The sequence below is a fragment of the Haemorhous mexicanus genome, chromosome 8, assembly GCF_027477595.1.
Source record: "Haemorhous mexicanus isolate bHaeMex1 chromosome 8, bHaeMex1.pri, whole genome shotgun sequence".
In the NCBI taxonomy this organism is placed as follows: Eukaryota; Metazoa; Chordata; class Aves; order Passeriformes; family Fringillidae; genus Haemorhous; species Haemorhous mexicanus.
Genome location: NC_082348.1, coordinates 24,645,798 through 24,666,272, shown reverse-complemented (window position 1 = coordinate 24,666,272; position 20,475 = coordinate 24,645,798). Strand labels below are relative to the sequence as shown.

General features: G+C 40.1%; 1 protein-coding gene across 2 annotated transcripts; it reads right to left on the bottom strand.

The window, feature by feature from the left end:
- Positions 1-2,521: 2,521 nt before the first annotated feature.
- On the bottom strand, positions 2,522-15,227 carry LOC132330641 (inducible T-cell costimulator-like). Of its 2 annotated transcripts, none has more exons than XM_059853254.1 (6): positions 15,089-15,227; positions 9,516-9,554; positions 7,163-7,501; positions 5,575-5,684; positions 4,882-4,972; positions 2,522-4,345 (listed from the first exon to the last, which is right to left on the bottom strand). In XM_059853254.1, the coding sequence occupies exons 1-5, from the start codon at positions 15,165-15,167 to the stop codon at positions 4,883-4,885; spliced, it is 657 nt and encodes a 218-aa protein (XP_059709237.1). In that variant the 5' UTR covers positions 15,168-15,227; the 3' UTR covers positions 2,522-4,345; position 4,882. The 2 variants fall into 2 exon arrangements, with proteins under 2 accessions (XP_059709237.1, XP_059709239.1); XM_059853256.1 differs by having other exon boundaries at positions 9,516-9,576; positions 15,089-15,166.
- Positions 15,228-20,475: the final 5,248 nt, after the last annotated feature.

Genomic DNA, 20,475 nt, shown 5'->3' with positions numbered 1-20,475 from the left:
TGGCTCTCAAGGATATAGGTAGCAAGAGCTACTGAGGTCTAGCTCCACTTCATGAAAGCAGCAGCACTGTCTGATTAGAGAGATCCTGTTGTTCCTCTGTCTCATGGTCCTGCTCCTGCCCAGCTGTGTGGTAGCCCCATTGAAAGGAGCATCAACACAGGCAGTTCTGCTGGCACTCAGCCAAGTGCTTAATGCAACATCCATTGTTTCACTCGGGCCCAAAAGAGCCTTAATGAACAAAATTTTTTTTTTAATTTTTTTTTTTTTTTTTTTTTTTGGCGGGGGGTTGTTCGCTTTGTTGGTTTGGGTTGGGTTGGAGCGGGGGGGCTGTTGTTTTTCAGAGGGAAAATTATTTGACTGAATAGATAACAACAAGTACCTTACACTTTGTGGAGGAAAGTGGCCAGCTGAAGGACTGAGAATTCTAGTTCTGAGCTTCTTCCTTTAGTGTTTGGCCCCAGGAGCCTGAAAAGCCAATGCAGTGCTCTCATACTCCATAGATTATGTTCAAACTGCCACCCTTGGAAGGCTATGTGCTCCCTCCTGCTCTCATCGGCTGGAGCTAACGTAATTTCCACTTTTCTCAGTGATTCAGAGATTTTTCCAGAAGAACCCTAGGGCAGCAAATGACTCTTACTACTCATCAGGTGGAAAGGGAATTCCCCCTTGCAAGTCTTTGCACGATCCAGATGTTAAATCCTGGCCTCAGTTTTGAGAGATGCAATACAATATACAAGCTGCAGTGAAACTTGCTGCTGCAGTGCATCGAGACAGGGATGAAATATCTTTGGTGATGGATTTGCCAACAGTGTGCTAAGAACTGGGAGGAGTGTTGCAGGATTTAATATGTGGAGGACATTAGATATTTCAAAGTTGTTAATGTTTGCAGTTTTTAAAAATGATTATGCTTGATGTGTGCAGCAGCTAAATCTTTCTTGTTGATAATCAGAGCTGATTTATCTCTTTTTAAAAATTGATCTCAGGCCATACAAGATCTTATTACTCCCAAGAGGAATTAAATAGCTCAAGCATACTCACTTAGATGAAGTTCACCCCCTGACCTCTTATTCATATCTCCAGTTCATACCTGTCCACTTCATTTTGCCAGAAAAGCTGTTTAATCCTTCCTATTCCTCCCTCCTCTCCAAGCCACCCCACTCACTGAATTGAACTCCTAATCACAGAACATAAATACAAACTTTCATCTCTCAAGGAAATAGGAGATTTTTATCTCAATGGGTAGACTGCCATAAGCATGATGGACTGGACAACTTGAGAGATTTGGGTATATGGAATATCTCATTGCAGTTAAAGTCAAATGAAGGCAGAGACTTAGATCCAGCTCCCCAGTAAATCTTGTATGGGCAGAAGTCCCTACTGACCACATGGATTTATTTTTAACTAAATATTTTCAAAAACCTGCTTGGTTTTGGGTTTTTTTCTGTATTTTTCTGCATGGCAACTTAGAGATTCAAATGTATAGGGAACTTCCCACATTATAAAACACTTTATAAATAATGTTGTGTGATATCTTCAGTAGCAATCCTCATTTTGATTCATTTGTTTGCTTTACTCAACTTTGGGGGCATCTTTTCCCCAGTCTTAAATAAACTCCTTATAGCCTGTAAGAAATATGATAAAATTTAGAACTATTTGACTTTGAAGTCAATGAAATACCTGTACTAAGGGAAAATGGTCCTCTTAGTGTCATTTTATTCCCTATCCTATATATTAGATATGAAACTGCAGTCTTAAAGCTAATCATTAAATTCCTAGAGCATTCATACTTAGGTTAATAATTCAGCTTGGGAAGATAAACTTGAAAAATATATATCAAGGTTTGCATTTCAAACCATCTCAAGATATGCAGGAATTCAAATGATGATATATTTATATTTATCCTTCCTCCAGAAATTGTCTTTTCCCAAAACTGAGGGTTTCCAAAGAGAGATTTTACTTTTTGAAATGATGACCTGTAAGAATATCAGGTTTTTTGTTTAGTCCTACAGTCTGTTATTTTTTATTTTCTTTTATTTTGATCCTTTCTTGTCACACAATCTATAGACTTGGTTCATGTTATTTTTACATAGCTTTTTCTTATTTTTCTCAGTTTGTCATCCTTTATCTTCTTCCAGCTCCTTTTGATTTGGAGGTATTAGAAATGGCAGAAAGAAATTGAAAAATGTCCCAAAATAATCTGGGACATTATAAGGATACTGCATCAGGGATTAAAGGAAAGGAAGAAGATATGGGACAATATAAAAAAAAAAACTTTCTTATTAAAATAATAGGAAATAAACACATGCAAACAGTGTCATTACCCCACTGCCTAGAACCAGGTCCAAATTTTTGGTTTTCAGTTTTTTAATTTTTTTTTCCTATGTCCTTTCCCTGTTATCCACTAAAATGCTATACAGGGATAAATTGCCCTGCACTCTTTCCCCATTGTGCTGTGGATTTTACTCAGATTAATTCTTTCACATGATATGCATGCATGCATGAAGGTTCTTATGGACACATATGGCATAATTAAAAATGTTTTATTAAGAATAAAAATATCTTTTTCCAAAAAGAAAGGAGTAATGGAACCTGAGACTTCCACAAGCTTTGTTATAATGAATTTAAGTCATCTATCTCTCCAGTGTAGGATGTATGTATTTTGAACTGCTTTTTCAGACTTCCATCATTTATTGTTTATTCAGCTGCATCCCAAGGCAAACACCAAATTTTTCCTTCTTTCAGAAACACTTTATTTCTTGAATTTTCTTCTCAGTCTGGTGAAAGGTTCCAGAGGATAACCCTTCACTCTTACATAGGATCTTGCATCCAGGTCTTGTCATAGGTAGAAGATGTTAGTTATTTTCACTAAAAATTTTCAAACACAGTAATGTCATCAATATTTTTTTAAAATCATGAAATAAATGTATTTATGGATGTACAGAGGCAAGCTTAGTTTGCTGGAGAGGTCAAGTAATTTGTCGAAAAATGGTGGGAGAAAATGTAATATGACCCAATACACCAGGGTTCCCCTCTCCATCTCTGCCTAGGAGCTGGTTAGCTGAGCAGGGCTGTGTAATTGGCAGTCCCTGCCTGATTTGATGTTTTACTCATTTTCAGTGTCACAGTTAGCAGTTTGCACCTTCTCTCTGCAATACTTCTGTCTATCCAGGTGTTTGTTGAGGAAAACCTTGTTCTTGATGTACCAGCTTATTTCCTCCTTGTCCCCATTTGCCCTATCAAATTTGAAACCAGCCTTCTGTGTGCCAGACAAGCAGGCTGTTTATCTCTCTCAATAGTATTCTCTGACCAGTATTTGGGCTTTTCTAATGTATTACAGAGAGGTTTAGAGTCAATGTACCACTCTGGTTCCAGCAGCCCAAAGTGTCTGGCAAGATATGCAGGCTGGATTCACAGCTGGTCATTTATGATCTGAGTTTTGATGAATTTCACATAGAGCATGAAGGATTGATCATTTCATTCATATTGAAGGCTCTGAGCAATTTGAGGCAGATCAAGTAATGCCTGAACCCTCTGGGGAAGTTGTAAAGGTTTCATGTCAAATCACAAGAGGAAGATGATTGCAATGCAGAGTCCATGAATATACTGACCATAGGGACTGTGTTGTGTTTGTGCTGCAAGACATGAAAAGGGGAGATTGTGCCTTCTAGTTTAGAGACAGATCTTGTAGGTTTGAACTGAGCTAAGGAGCAATTGCAGCCTTACAATATATCCATTTTGTAATATATTCCTCTGTTAGTGAAAGCATTCAGGATTTTGTTAAATAGGAGGAGCCCCAAGGTGTGAATGGCAAAGATGTATTGACAGCACAAATACAAATAATGCAGATGCACAAAACTGAGACAGTGTCACAGAGAAGTTTCTGCTGTACTGTCTCAGGTTTTGTTCCCCTGCTAAACTAACCCTAACAAAAGGGCATGTGCAATACATGGCAGTATGGCTGTACCACAGGGGTTGGCTTTGGAGGTAGTCTTTTTTTTTGTCTCCAGTGGAAAGTTTATCATAAAAGAGACTAGAAGATAAAAGTTCTTTCTGTAGCAGCACTACAGGAATCTTACATTTTCTTCAACTAAAAGCTGACACCTTTAACTTGTTATCATTTTGTGTCCATGAGTCAGTGGATCAGGCAGGGTTCCAGTTCACAAACAAGGCTAGAGCAAACCACAGCTCAGAACAGTACTACAGTGAGTGTCACATGACTGAGCACAGGGCCATTGTGAGAGCTCAGGGAGGCTGGGGAAGATGGGGAAATGCTAATTTCCCATTGTCCAAGTTCAAGTAGCTGGAAAACTGCTTCCAAAATTTCCACTCCGCAACCAGCTTATACCTAGAATAGAAATGGAGAATCAGTTATGTGCAGCACTCATGTCTGAATAAGTCCAAATTCTTCTTCTCTTCTGTATCCAGAAGTGCTTATGTAGTAGCTTCTGCAGGGTTTAAGTAGTTATGGAAGCTCCTCATTCTCTGCAGAATATTTGCCCTTAGCCAGTAACACTCATAAATCTAGTAAATCACTTCCCCACAGAGATTTTTGGTACCATGCATCATCTCAAGAATCTGAACAGAGCAGTTTTGCATCTCTTCCTCATGCATAAGATCATTGCTTTGCACAGATGTGAAGCAGTGGCATTTCTAGGAACCAGCCCACCGCTAAGATTCAAAAGGTTTCCAGAGATTTTGCTTTTAGTTTTGTCTTCCTGCAAGGTGGCAGCATGATCTCCCTTAACAAGCTCTTTTAACAATCCCACCCAGGCATCCAGCCACCCACCCAGAATCAGAGGCAGACACAGCAAGCAGTTCTTCCCCTCCCAGAGAAAGCCTTGCAGCAGACACAGGCAGAGGTACAGCTGGGCTTAACACAACCTCAGATTCTTGGCTTTTTAGCTGCATTCACTGCTGCCATGGGCATGTATTCACTGTTGTACTCAAGGGAGTTGGATTCACAATTCTGATTCTGCCAACAGAGAGAAAATGCCATGAATTTAATTTGTGGTCACTTACCTTTGCCACTCCTGCCTTTGTTCATTGAGTAGGGCAGTTACTCTGTTTTCAGTGGGAACATTAAGGTCAGAATGGACATGTCAAACTCACACAGAAAACTTGGAATAAAACAAACTGAAAATTAAAAACACACATTGCCCAAAACAATAGCTAATGTCCTTGGTCTTTCTTCTTTCCTAAGTAAAATCTAAGTGGTTTTGCAGCAAAACAGTGCTGGAATTGCTCCACGGATGATTGTTTCCACTTCTTAAAGAAAACTATCAGGTGAACTGCTTACGAAAAAAAGTTTGCTGACCTGGGCAGCATTTCTCCTCTTTCCTTTGGTTCAAAGCTTTTAAATCAAGAAACAATTCAGTCTAGGAAAAATTAAATCTGAGCTACTGTCATTAATTACTTGAATTCCAGGGGTAAATTAACAACTCAGTCTTTTTGTCAAAAAACACAGCACTGCTGAGTGAGTGTGTGCATGTCCCACTCTCTAAATCTCATTAAATCATGTTCCTGATCCATGACCTTTGGAAGAAGGGTTCTGCATTATCTCATATGTTTACTTACCTTGTTCTTTAAGCAACAAGCCACAACACAGCAGACACAGGAAACAGCAAAAATGATCACGCCAATAATAACCCATGGCACGAGTCCAAGTGAAAAGCAATCCTCCTTATCTGAAATGGGGAGGCAAAAAAAAAGTCATTACTGATAATTTTCATTTTTGCCTTCTACAGATAACTTTAATTCTTTTCCCTCTTCATATTAATAGATTAGCAAAAGTGAACTCTGAAGAAGGATTTTGCTGAGGTGAATTGTCACCTAGGAAAAGTGTATTCAGTAGGAAGCAGAAGATGGCATTTTTTCAGAAAGAAAGGGGAAACTGTTGGTACACAGCACTGAAAGTGTAGACTGAAAAGAAACCAAGCCTGGCTTGAGAACATTCTGAGAAGGAAAATAAAAAACCAGAAAAATCCCAACCTCCAACATGGTGTTTCAGATCTGAACAAGGTTTAAGCTTATATGCAGGAAGTACCACAGGTGATTTTAAGGGCAGCCTGGTCAAAAGAAGGGTAGACTTTGGCAACCATGTTTGGATAGGGAGGCAAGCTGAGGTACTCAAGATTGCCTTTACCCAGATCTGGGAGAAAATATGACAGGGTATGAAACATTTAGAAAAACCTTTGAACATCTGGCTATCCATACAAGTGGAAATTGACACTGCCAAATATCCAAACAAATGGACATGGTTTTGTCCAGACAAAACCAAATGTCATGGCTTGATTCTTTTTAAATACAGAGAGGATTGAGATACAACTTGACTAAAGCACATAATTTCTGTAGCATTTCAGCCCCTTTGTTTATTTCTGGTGTTGGGAGAGAGGAAAAGAAAGCAAGGGAAGGCCAACAGGCAGTACCATGCTGCAACTGAACTGTATGCAGAACCAAGAATTGGTGTGAGCAAAACCACCATTAACTCTTTCAGTTTGGTATACTAAGAGCCACTGAATGAAAGCCAGGTCAAAATTAAAACCTGGGCAGTTAGTCTTCTGGAGTTAGTCCAAGCCCTTCTCAGTAAAGGGCCAAAAATTCTCAACAGCTGTGGATCACTTCTGCTCTAAGAGGGCCCTAAAGCTGAAGGTCTTCACAGAGGTGAACACCATCTTCTTCACACCTCAATGGCATCTGAGAGTTCTATATACCACTACTAGTATGGGTATTTTACAATCGATTTTCTTTAATCCTAGGCTTTTGAAAATGGCTCTCAGAATGGATTTTTTTCCCACTGGCTAGACCAAATCTTAATACTTATACTCAGCAACTTTAAAATGGACAAGAGAAATTGCTGTTCCAGGCAAAAGAGAGACTGCAGTACTCTAGAATCTGTAATCAAGCTAACTTGGGGGCCACCACCACCACCCAAAGCTCAGCATGGCCTGCAAAACCTACACAAGAATATGAATCAATATGGAGAGAACGTGCTGAGCAGTGTGCCAATGCAGCTCCACTGTTACCAGCCCCCCCTGCTGAGTAGTTTTTAGCTGCCTGGTCATTAGCTGTGTGAACTCAGGTCACATTCTTTGCTGCAGCATAGCTCTACCCAGTGTCTGCTTATCAGTAAACTGAAGTGAGGGGAGAAGAGAACTTAACTTACCTTGGATGTACAAATAGGTTTCTCTCAGACAGCACTCTATGTAAGGAGGGGGTAAGAATATCTCCAGGCAGTATGTATAAACGTCAATATGTTTTCTCTCCAGATTTTTAAGAATGAAAATGGTGCTGCTGCTTGAATTCTGTGTCTGACAGTAGGTGACATTATTCTGGAAGATAACTCTCTCTTTGTTCAAATGGAGTGCACAGATTTGCTTCTTTTCACGCCCTTTGAAGAGGGTCATGCTGAATTCACTCACATTTTTGGGATTGGGGAATGTGAAATTGAAGCTTCCATTTTCAAATTCCACCATCACCTGGGCATCAGAGATGTGGGCCTGATCTGAAGACATGAAAACAATAAGTATAGTCACACACAGAGCAGTGAAAAGAATCCTTAAAGTGCTAAGAAACTCATTTAAACAACAACAACAAAACATTAACCATGTGATTGCAATTTAGGGCATGTATGTACTCAGAACAGCCTGGCTGTGAAAAGCAGCCCTCACAATGAGATACCACTGCATTATTCTGGTTGTGCCAGACATTACAGATAAAATATATGAGACCTGGCCTGTCATCTGCTCTAAGGGTGGAGAGATTACTCTTAGCATTAGATCAGTGAGCTTGATAATATTACTACTAAAGCTACTAAATGATGAAGTTACTAATATTACTTGCAATATCAATTACTAGATATTTTTTAATCGCCCCCCTGGACCAAACACTGTGTAGACATATAATCCCTGCCTCAGTGTCACATTGTCCTGTACATAGATAAAACAAGTGGGACAAAGATTATATGATAATAATTATCTCTGGTATATGGTTTGTAATCTGTACCCTACTGAACATACAATTATAAAATCATTTAGATTAGAAAAGACCCTTAAGATCATGAAGTCCAAGCATTAGCTCAGCATTGCCAAATCAACCACCAAACCATGTCCCTAAGTGGCACACCAACATGTCTTTTAAATTCCCCCAGGGGTGATGACTCTACCACTTCTCCAGGCAGCCTGTTTCAATTCTTGACTGCTCTTTCAGTGAAGAAATTTTTCCTAATATCCAGTATAAATCTCTCCTCATGCAACTTGAGGCCATTTCCTCTTGTCTTGTCACTTGCTACTTAGGAGAAGAGACTGAACCCTACCTTGCTGCAGCCTCCTTTCAGGTCTGTGTAGAAAATGGCAAGTTCTCCCCTGAGCCTCCTTTTTTTCAGGCTAAACAACCCCAACTCCCTCAGACACTCCTTTCATCAGCTCTGTTTCCTCCTCTGGACCCAGTCTAGGACCTCAATGTCTTTACTGCAGTGAGGGACCCAAAACTGGACACAGGATTCGAGGTGTGGCCTCACCAGTGCCAAGTACAGGGTGACAGTCTTTGGCCTGACCTTCCTGGCCACAAAGTAATTGATAGAGGCCAGGATGCCACTGACTTTCTTGGCCACCTGGGCACACACTGGCTCATGTTCAGCTGCTGCTGACTAGCACCCTCAGGACCTTTACCAGGCAACTTTCCAGACACTCTTCCCTCGCCTTGTAGGGCTGCCTGGGTTGTTGTGACCCAAATGCAGGAGTTGGCACTTGGCCTTCTTGAACCTCATACACTTGATCTCAACCCATTGATCCAGCCTGTCCAGAGCCTTCCTGTACTCCCACCTAACACTTCCACCTAACTTGGTGTTGTCTGCAAAGTTACTGAAGGTGCACCCCTCATAGAGGTCATTGATAAAGATATTAAACAGAACTGGCCCCAAAACTGAGCCCTGGGGAGTCCCACTTGTAAGCAGCCACCAGCTGGATGTAACTCTATTCACCGCCACTCTCTGGGCCCCGTGACCCAGCTAGGTTGATGATGTAGCTGGAAATTTAAAATGGGATGTGAATCCCAGGCTCCCACGTGACTGCCTTAACCACAGGACCTGACTTGTCTTTGTGGAATAGATAGTGATTTGAGACATGACATAAAGTTTCAACCTCACTGCCTAGATGGCTATGGTACCGCTATTGCTCAGATAATAAAAGGCATAGAGGAAAAATGTTACTGTGTGTGTGCACCCACATGCAATCCAGAAATCACATTTCACCCTCCCAAAATCTCTACGAAAAGCTCTCAGATGTTGTGTGACTCTCATTTTACAAATTTCTTGGAAAAGGAATGAAACTGAACTGACCAAAGATATCCTGCTACCTCACAGCTTGACATTGTAAAGTCAATAGCACAGAAAACTCCGTCAGACAGAAATATGTTAAAATGTGCAGTAAAAAAATGACAGTTTTTTTCTATAAGGGCAGTATTTTCTGATGTAGAAAGGCATTTAAAACTGTAAACCAAATTAGGCAAATGAATCTTACCTATATTTTTGCATGCACATGATGAGCAGCTGTCAACTCCTGAAAAATACAAAGTTGTTTTCTGTTTAAAATTCAAGAAGAGAGATGCAGGAACAGAGGGTTAACCTTGCAGTGTTAAGATGCTGAAGCTATTTTATCATTTTTATCATTATCCTATCTGATCCTTTCTGTACTATACTCTAAAGTCATATGATATGATAAAAGAATGAAATATAAAAATCAAAGTAGAAAGAAAATGCTCAAGATGAGAATTTATATTGATCATGCGTATAACATTCACAAATTCTTAAAACACCTTTGCAAAGTAATACATGTACTTCAGAAGTAGAACTGACATGAAAGTAAAAGTCTCACTAAGATACTGAGGAAATCTGCCTGAAATAAAAAAGCATATATTTGATTTCTCATGAGTCCTGATTTTGCAATAAGCCAACATTATACTTTTCCCAGACTAAAGTACTCATTTCCATCAATGTTTGTTCTGCTTCCCCCACTGCTTTACACAGCACCAAAACATTGTATAATTATCTGGATCACGTTCCAAAACATACATCAAGAAAACAGTCAAGCAATGCATATGGTTTTGTTCCTTTTTCAATAGCAACTTTTTGTCTTATTGTTCCTAGATGATCTTCATTACAGAACACAAACACATTTTTAATAATTGTTCTGGTTTTGTTTTTTAAACCACTGCCTGCATCACCACACACTATGGCAACACTTTGAAACGATTTTTATGTCAGTACTGGCAACATAGCAGAGTTTGGTAGTGTTTCATTTGGAATTTTCCTTTTTGCAGTGCCCTAAAATTAAATGTTCATAAAGGTAAACAAAAAAAATTCTATCTGCTATTCCTGTTTTCTGGTAGCCTGAGTAAGTTCTTCAGATGCTGGGCAGAATGAGATATATCTACATCAGGATTTTATGATGCTAAGGAAATACAGGGCAAATACTTAAGGACTCGGGTGCACTGTCCTAGTCTTGTGACAGCTGCATGGTAGTCGAGATAGATCCACACGGAGTAGACCCCCAGGTGTGCCAGGTATTGCACTGATTGCATGGTATAAATAATCTTTTTTTTCCAAGGCATCTGTTATCTTTTACATTAACCTGTAAATGCCCAGGAACATAGGACCATTCTCTTTTGAGTACCTTTGTATGATCTCAACTCTTTCAGTCTGTTAGTGTTCATGCTTTTTTCCTTTTTTGAATTCTTGCTCCTCAGTTACTGCCATTGGCAAGAGCACTGAAATGAATGATACTCATTTAAGATACCTTTAGTGTGACACAGAAGCTAATGGACTTCTGGAAGAGACTTTGCAGTACTCAGAGAGCAGTAAAAACTGTTATCCCTTCTTGACTGATTTACCATTTCCCTAGTCATCAAATTCTTCCTAGTTTACTGTGCACAGTCAGCACCCTTATCTAATTCTGTGACAGTTCTAATATCTGTACTTCACTCAGGACTATTACTTAAGTATATGATAACAGACAAGGTATTTAGCATCCTGTAGCACTGGTGTGAAGACACAGAGAAAACACACAGCTTGCCAAGCCCCAGTGAAACAGAGCTCTAGTACCACTGAAGGCACAGACAGAAAGTGCACTCTCTTAAAATTTTATATAGTCTGAAAAGATGAAGGCAAAGGTCAAATAAAGAAATAATTCTTGATGACTTATCTGTTGCATGATGAAAGAAAACAGTCACTATGAGAACAACATTTGAGATAAAGGTCATTTTAAATGCTCTGTAGATTGACATCCTGTAGTTCAGTAACACATACCTTTAAAATTTGGCCAAACACCCAAAAAATTATTTAGGGAAGGGAAGAAAAAAACAAATGTACAGCAGAAGTTAGGGAGCATGATGAATGCATAAACTTATCTGATACTTTTGAGAAGCACCTACCTGGAGTTGAAACCTCTACATTTGTAACTGGTCATCTGGGAGGAAAGGCAGATGCTGACTCTGTCAGTGCAGCTACAGAGCCAAGCGGTGCCATACTCCTTCAATGTCCCAGAGGAGCCTGGGACAACTCTATTCTGAGCACTAAAGTAAAAACTTCAGGTCTGTTTTCTCTGTTTGTCTCCGAATAGTTCAATTTCACTGTTAGCTAATGAAATTGCCCTTCCATAGCATGTGGGTTAGAATGTTTGCCAGAGATCATGGTTTTAATTCCTTTTTTTTAAATGAAAAGGGGCAGAGAGAGGTCATTGAGCATTTAGTTCATGTGACCTTGTGTCAAGCTGAAAGATTGTTTTGTATTCTCTCCAACCCAGAAGCCTAAAATGACTGTTTTCAAGGAACACTCAGTAAAGTATTTCTCTGAATGAGCATTTTGGTAAATGTGATGCAATTAGTATTCCTCTGAAACAAGTAGCCGTAGAGAAGAGTGTTCTTTGCATAGGATAAATCAGCACATTTTAGAATTTTAGATTTGCCTGAGATTAAAATACAAAACTGTCTACATGGATGACCACGATGGGTAAGAGCTGATATAAATTTCCAACTCACTAGCTATTCTGCATCAGCTCCTAATTTGAATGCCCTTGCTGAATACTAAGAAGTTGCTTATTCCCCCTCCCTGTGCCTGACTGCTGATCTTCTGTGCCCACTCATTCCTAGGTACCCATTCATTCCTAGGTAATCATATGGACCTGCAGCCCTCTGTTGTTAATGGCCAGACACATTGGGGATGTTTCTTGCCAAGCTCCAGTCAGAATGAATGTACATTCAGTAGGATGTGAGACAGGAACCAGGGGTTTAAACATCCAGTAATATTGAGAGATTCCCTGACTAAATCTCCCTAATTCTACCTCAAAAACATGTGAATAAAAGTCTACATTATGGTATTGTTGAAATTGAACAGAAGAATTTCACTGGTTCAGCAGTAAAAATGCTTAGTTTTGGCTGAAAGATTCCTTTTTGTTATTTTTCATAAAAAACGATTATTCTTTTGCATATAAAGGTTTGAGAAGAGGAAACAAATCTTTAGTTGTGCCAAGACAAATATTGTGGTTTAGATATAAATTAAAGATATTAACGTGTATGAAAGCTACATCTTGTTATGTACACCTCTGAAGGAGATCTTGCGTGTGTGTATATTTCTGTATAACTGTATTTACAGTCATGTACATTTCCACCTCAATTTCATCTTTAGTGCAGCAGGAAAACCTTTTGGAAAAAGTTTGGGAATTTCTATGGTAGTGTGCTTGGATACTGATGCCAATGGAAAGTGTGTTATTTTCATTTTAATAAGATTGCAATTTTGAGCTTTCTAGTTATTCTTTGGCAGACCCAGCACTATCTGAAAACACCACCAATCTATTATACATTTTGGTCCTAACAGAAGTTTAAAAACCACTTTCAATCACTTTTCAAGCTTGGGGTTCAGACCAGGAGAATGGAAAAATGCTACTTTGTTTTCTTGCTGTTTGTATGATCTGCCCCAGCTCTCAGAAAACTAGCTAGCTGATGAAAACAACAAGCATAATTTCACTTGAGTGCGTTTGCCTCTGAAGATGAGCAAGGAAATCACAGACCCTGCCTTTAAAACAAACACATTTGTTTTTTCATACTAAATGCATAATGAAACAGCACATAGCTTTTAAGCTGCTATAGTTTCAAACTTCCAAGGCACTCTTAAAGATGACACTGTCAATTTAGTGTCATTAGTCATGCTTAAAATTAACACGTTTCTATCTTTCAAGATCCAGGATTCAGTGAGGAAGGAGTGCTTGTGGGCAAAGCAGTAATGGCCCAATTTATTCTAGCAAGCCATCTTTAATCTGAATTATTTCTATGGTATAACTTATGATAAGAAATGCTGAAATTCATATAAAACATACCACGGAAAGAACTGCCAGTGCTGATAATATTGCAGAATCCCTTCTAAAAATTGTCATGGTTTCCTGCTGTATTGATAACAAGAAAGGGGTGAAGAGTGATAATGCTTTGCAAATGTTGGTGTGCCAAAGCTCATGTGCAGTTTCATTGCAAGGGCCTCAAGTGCTCTGGAATCCTACCTCCAGCTCTGTACTCCAAAATCCCATTGCCTGTGTTTCTCTGCGGGTAACAGAGAGGCTCCCTGCTCTTATGAACAATTTCTTTTTCACAATTGCCTTGCACATATGCAGGCATATACATCACCTCCTGTGACCTATTTACATCCAGAGGTCACAAGTTATGCTGAGAACACTGTAAGACAAAAAACATGAGAAATACCCTTTCTTCTTACATGCAGTCTCTTTCTCTTGTCATCTCCTTTGCCCAGTCTCCTGTCCAAATCCTATCCTCCACATTTGAAGGAAAGGTGAAATGCTGGTATCAGACAGAACAATTATTTGCACCCTTAAAATTATAGTTTATTTCTTCCCACAAGGAAGAACTTTCTAGATAGCTTCAGTCATGTGTAAAAGCATGCTGGTCAGGTATTCGTGCTAAATTGACTAGATGAGAAGTAACCAAACTGAAAGTATTTTTTGTTAGTAGATTTAGGAACAACTTTCCAGGGAGAACTCTCTTTAGAGATACTGATTACAATTAACCTTTCTTGTGATCTCCCCCATCTTTTCATTCTATCTGAAAACTCAGCATACTATCAATATATTAGTTAGCCTTCAAAAGTGTATCTGCATAACCTAAAGAGCTGAAAACTAGTTTTTATCTATAGGAAAGCTGAAGTTCTTCCTGACAACTCAGGAGTACCTAAATTCTATTCCTTTTCACTAGAATTTCAAAATCAAGTATTTAATACCCCTTGGCATGACCATCAAAGGATTGTATTTAGATGGTGTTTAGTAACTTTGCACACTAAATCTCAGATCCTTTATGATGCATCATACCAAATCCTTGGACAGAATACGTATGGTAAAAAAGACTCTTCTTAATCTGTCATTATCTGTATTTCCATGCTGACCCATTAATATGTGCATTTCAGAGAGGTTACAAGTAAAGCTGTGATATTTTACTTTGCACAGCTGGGATAAAACACTGAATCTTGTTAAATGCTGCATCCATGTTTAAGACTGGACTGAGATTGGTGCTGTCACTGTGCACCTTCTCAAACACAGCATAGGAATTTCATGCTTCCTTTTAAGTCTGTGTTTCTAGCCTGCACCAAAATGATCTCATCTACTATTCCATGCCATGTACATTTTTCATTGTATAAAAATTCCCTGCCCAAATGAGAGCAGGTTTAATATTGGTAACTTGGTTTCTCTTTATTATTCACCATCATGCTGCTATGAGATCTTATATCCATCAAGGGAAGCTGGCACTAAAATCTCAACAGCTAAAGTGTAACACTGAGCAGATGAACTAAAGAATATAAACTATGAAAACTTGCACTTTTTAGTTTCAGAGCAAACATTCCTATGCTGTCAGGAATTCTCTTCCCACCAACTCTAGTGATATTGAAGTAGAGAGCAGTCTTTTTGCAGCTAATACCCTCTGTTACCTTTAATCCTCTAACCCCTTGCTATCATGCCTCATCTACTATCTCCCATCATTGGCTAAGTTATATTCTATAGAGACACCTACTGCAAGGAGAATAATCCAAAATGTTACTCACCATATAGGGCTTCAAACTGAAAGCAGAGGACACAGAAAGTTACAGCAACTGCCTTCATGCTTGCCTGACACAGAGGCATCAGCCTTCTGTCTACTGTGAGGATGGGGAAGAACACATGGGTAGAAAAGGAAGTGGTTTGTGGGCTCTGGCAAAAACTGTAAGATAATCAGAATGACTTTTTAATTTAACATTTGTCCCCTGACTATGTTATAGCTATGTCAGCATTAGCTGTTCCACATACCTGGTTTAACACTTTATTTTTTTTTCCTACCTAATGGTTTGCTGTCACAGACAGGAGGATGAAAGACTTTCTGACATTGCTTTTGATGTTCACTTTGCAAAGACTGGTTTCTGGTAAAGTCTGTCACAATAGAGGCTGCAGTCATCTGAGCAGACTTCTGCAGATGGCCCATGGTCAGCAACTAGTATTAACTTACAGTACGTACATATTTGTAACTGGCAACCTGGTTTCTCTCCCCAGTTTTAATTAGTTATGTAAAACTAATGCTCTTGCTCTATGTGGAAACCACTACTTAGTGGGGTAGGAGTCTCTCATGTGTCCTGGTCCTGAAATTCATATGAAGAAGGTGGCCAAAGTGCAGAAAGATCCCTTCAGCCCTGTGACTTTGGAAAGGTTCGCTGCAGCATGACTTCCATTCTGGAGATCAGGCTTGTTTTGCCTGAAGTTTTATGAGAAGCTTCATGTGGCTCTGTGACAGGAGATCTGACTCCGTGCCCTAGAGCCTTAGGTCAAAAGATTCTCTCCTTCCCTCTTCCTTGCCTTTGTGCAGCAGACTCTGTCCTGGCCTGTTATCCATCTTTATCCTGGGAATGTTTTAGGACCCTTTGTAACATGTTCTACAATCATTTAATTCTGGCTGCTTTTTATGCCTATAATACTTAATTTAGTGCAGAAAATATGCACAAAAAACAGCTTCTAAATCATGTTTAATATATCAGATGAAGTTTGCATTTCTGAGTGGAGGAAGAGAAAACACAAAGGACTGCTAGTGGTGCCTGACAGACACTTTTGGGGTTGAGTCATTGTAATGGTCAAATAATTGGAAAATAGTAGGACTGTGTTACAGATTCACTGCTACTTTATACTGTGTAAGTAAACCCTCACATTTTGGTTTACTCTTCTTCAAAAAGTGATTTAATGTCTTTCACTATTACTGCTAAGGATCTAATCACCTGGACATTGGCAGAGTTTTACTTTCTTCAAATCTTTCCAAATCCCTGAAAATCTATGCCTTTTTAAAAATTACACTCACAAGTAAAACTGAGTCAAATCAGGCATTGATCTAAATTTTCAGCTCACGTCTCTGGCACCAAAATTAAGTAACTAAGTAGAGAAAGTTTCTGCAGTATGGTTTTAATTCTAAAGCCCAAAAGCATATAGGACTTCAAACAATGATGTACCTACAAAACATACATCTGACTCCTGAGATTTGCCTATGAAGTTATAAACTATGCTAGGATGTAGTGAGGTTCCAGGTAGGATCATCTTTTCCATCCCCTATAAAAGCTAATGGGAAGTTCTGAAAGAACAGACCAACCCCCTCCTGGGACCTCTCCTGACCTTTACTGTCCCCCAAATCAACTTAAGAGCAGTCCCTGGAAAGGCCTATAGTAAGAAGAGCTGCTGCTGCAGAGAATGAAAGGTGGAAGAGAATCATCTGTCAAGTACCCCTATGCACATCCTTGGGAGAGTGTGGTGACAGCACACACCAGAGACTGAGTCCTACAAAGCCTACCACTGACTGGGAAGGCCAATAAAGGCGTAGGGCAATGTACTCCATGTGCAAAGTTTTGGCTACTTTTTTATGAAAACATGCTTTAAAACAAATCAGTATTGTTAGGGTTCCGAAGTTTGTTGTCTTTCTTTAAAAATTTAAATATTTTGTTAGGAAAGTAATTTTGTTAGAGAGGATTTTTTTTTTTTAACCAACATATTTTATATGGAGCAACTTACTCCTTCCGTCCCTCCCTATGACATATCAGTTCCACCAAGGCTGATTAATACACATCTATTTCACTTTTAGGGGAAGAATAGATAGGAGCACAGCTTGGCTGGTATACATCTTTCTACAACAATTGAAGAAAGTCTCACTATCCAGTTTGTATATGTCAAGTCCTCTCTCTTTACTATAACTATAGCTTCAAGTCTGCAATTACACCTTCTCCTTTTCTGCTTCTTGGCACTTGGGATGGCTAGAACACACTGACCCCTTTATTTCAAAAGGGTCGAGCCCAGAGAATACTTTGCAGTACATTTGGCAGCACTCTGAAGTTTGATCTAAACAGTGATTCCAAAGTATTTGCTGATGAGCCAGCAGAGCCAAGGGCACTCCCAGCATATATTCACAAGAAAAGAGACACAAAGTCAAGCTCTGCCCTCAGTGTGAAGAGTGCTCCCCTTCTAGTCCCACACCAACAGAGACTCCTCCTCTGCCTTTCAATCCTTCCATCTTTGCCTCGCTCCCCTGTCAGCGCTTATCTACTTCACAAAGACATTGTTACTGCAATTTTGAAGTGTTTCTTCTGAATACCACAGTTGGTTACGGTTAAACACCTGGAACAAGTAGTCTGTTTCCACAGGCTTCCTACAACTGTAACTATTTTTGCTCACAAACACGTGTTTCCTTTTTCCATCCTCACTCATTTCTCTTCTTGATTTTCACTCTCCCATCCACCTATGCCTCTCAGAGCTGACTTCTTTCCTCCTCCAACCTGACTGTCCCCCCAGTCCCTGAGTACCCTGCTCCTCAAGCAGTAGTTTCCCTTCACCATGTGCTGTCTACAATGTAGCTTTTCCTTCACCCCATGCCCTATTCTTTCTTCATGTCCTACTCCTAATGCTACCCTATAGTGATAATCTCCTTTCCTTCCCATCATCTTGCTTCTGACTGTTTGAAAACTGGAAAATCCTTATGTGAATTTTTGTGCCTTTAAAAATGCATTCAGCAATACACTGAGTTCCAAAGAGAAATGGGCTTTCCCATCCCTTGGTCTATACACCAGTGTTCTCTACTACACAGTCTTCAATGCTTCTCCCTTCTAACTCCAAGTAACTTGGAAAACAACACTTCTGCAGTTTCCCCAAAGACACAGCAAAGAATTTCCCTGTGTGTATGATGTATATTTGTCTTTGCTCTGTTTAATCACATAATTACTGTTATCACTCAAAACATATGTCCGTGTTAGTGAAATGATACTGCATGGTCCACTGTGAAACCAAGGTGCAGTGAAGAATTTTATTCCATCTCACAAGCAGTTTTCCACTTCTGCTCACGCATGAGCAGTTGCCCACAGCAATATTCTCTCCATAGAATGTTTTGCAATTCTTTCTGTAGAGACTGCTACAGTCTATCCACACAAATTATATTCTGTTGTCTCCTGCTGCTTCTCACTTCTCATTCTTTGCTTCAATATCTGGCCTATATTCTCATGACTCTGGGTCATTCCCTTAGGGCTGGAGCAGAAAGCCTCTACACTCATGGTTTTTCATTTCCTGTCCTCCTAATTGAGAAGGGGAACAATGATTTTCACTGTGCTATTTTTAAAGTTCTGTGATGGCTTTAAATCCCACTTCCCATCTGCACCACTCCCCATTAGGTGTGTAAACAAGCTGCAGTCATTCAGGATGTAGAGATTTCAGCCGAAATGCAGCTCATGTGCTCCCTCATTTGTTCTGATGCCTCCTTTGCTGATATATTGGTCTGCTCGCTCCCCGGCCTGTGGGCATGCTGTAATATTTTCTCCATCAATGTGCCAGTAGAGGCAAGTGGGGCTCAGTTCAGCCAGCTCAGGGGCCAGGCAAACACCTCCCTGCAGAGGAGATCTAATGAGACAGTCCCCTTTGGGGTGAGATTGTGTGTGTCTTTGCTTCTTGATACAAGCTCAGTTACCCCAATAATCATCACATCTTTTGGGGGTTTGTTTATTTTTTCTTTCGGATGATGCTTGAGAATATTTGTCATCGAGTTTTCTAAAAGAAGGGAAACAAAAATATGTTAAGGAGTTTAGCCCAGCTCTGAGGTTTGCAAGGGCATTTACCTATAAATTCAGTAGACAGGTGCTAAGTGGCAAATTCAGTCAAGTCTAAACAGGTTGCCTAGAGAAGCAGTAGATGCCCCCTCCCTGGAAAAAACCTGACCTAGTTGGAGATGTCACTGCTTATTGCTGGACTAGATGGTGTTTAAAGATCCCTTCCTAGCCAAACTGTTCTATGATTCTAAATGCCTCTTCAGATCCTGGGACTAATGTTTTGGACTGGCTGACTAAAGGCAACTGAGAGTCACCTAGGAAAAGAAGGTCTCCATTCTATCTTAGGAACTGCTATGGCTCTGTGTATCCATCCCTGTCCCTCCTGCAACACAGTTACCTAAAAGAGGGGCTGAACACTTCTTCAGGATGTGGGGTATAGATAGAAAGGGCCCAGCGAGGCTCACATGCATGTGCTGGTGGTGCGGACTGCAGACCCACAGGGTGGCTGGGCAAGGTTTGCTGTCTTCAGCAGCAACAAAGGCAATGACCATGCTCCTGCCCTTCAAGGTGTACTAGGAAGAGGACTGTGAGCAGCAGGTACTTTTCACTGGTATATGCCGGAGTGTGCAGGAGATCTTTAGGAAAATACAAGGGTTGTAGATGGCCTATGTTCAAGGGCAGTGTTCCAGAAGGAGGAGTGAATCTTCTGAAGCCCTTGCAGTTCCCTATGGCCAACATGCAGCTGAGTGGGACTTTTTTACAGGGCCCCTTATATCTAGGTTTGGAAGGGAGGTCTTTCAGAACAGGTGGCAAACGTGTAGAACCCAAGTGAAGTGCAAACCCGAAGACCAAGACTGTTAGTGCCTGTCACTAGGGGGAGCAGTGCATGACAGATGTATGTGGATGTGCTGGGTGACCATGGAAGTTATTCTAGGTGTAACAGTGACAAATTACACACATTTTGTAAAATTTTCACACCCGAAGTCTTTCAAAGCTTGCAGTAGGGTGGGCACCCCTATTTTGTGGTTATCTGGTCAGCTGCCTTTAAGGAGTTAGGATGGAAAGGACCACATTCTGTGGCGATGCTTGGGGTTTGTGGTATGGTTTTTATCTCAGCATTGTTGTGATTACCTCTTAAAGGTAAACTCTTGCTACCAGTGCCTTGAGAGTATAACAAAGAGAAACTTTCTGCAACAGAAGCAGTCACCAAAGTTGTGATGCGTTTTTGCAGCTAACAGAAAAATGAAAAGTTATGCTGAAAATTGCAAGGACAGGAGAAGCAGCACAATGTTGTCTTGGACTTCCAGAAACACTAAAGTGGCTGGAGACACACACATGCTTTTCCCACCTGACTTAAACAGCTTTTGAAAACCTTATCTCTCAAGTGTATCCAAGCC

Excerpts from the sequence above, each read along its gene's own strand:
- LOC132330641 (XM_059853254.1), bottom strand. The coding sequence starts at position 15,167 with ATGCCTCTGTGTCAGGCAAGCATGAAGGCAGTTGCTGTAACTTTCTGT. Across the intron at positions 5,685-7,162 it reads AACCTATTTGTACATCCAAG|ATAAGGAGGATTGCTTTTCA; the intron begins GTAAGTTAAGTT and ends TCCCCATTTCAG. Across the intron at positions 4,973-5,574 it reads CTTGTTGCTTAAAGAACAAG|AATCAGAATTGTGAATCCAA; the intron begins GTAAGTAAACAT and ends CTCTGTTGGCAG.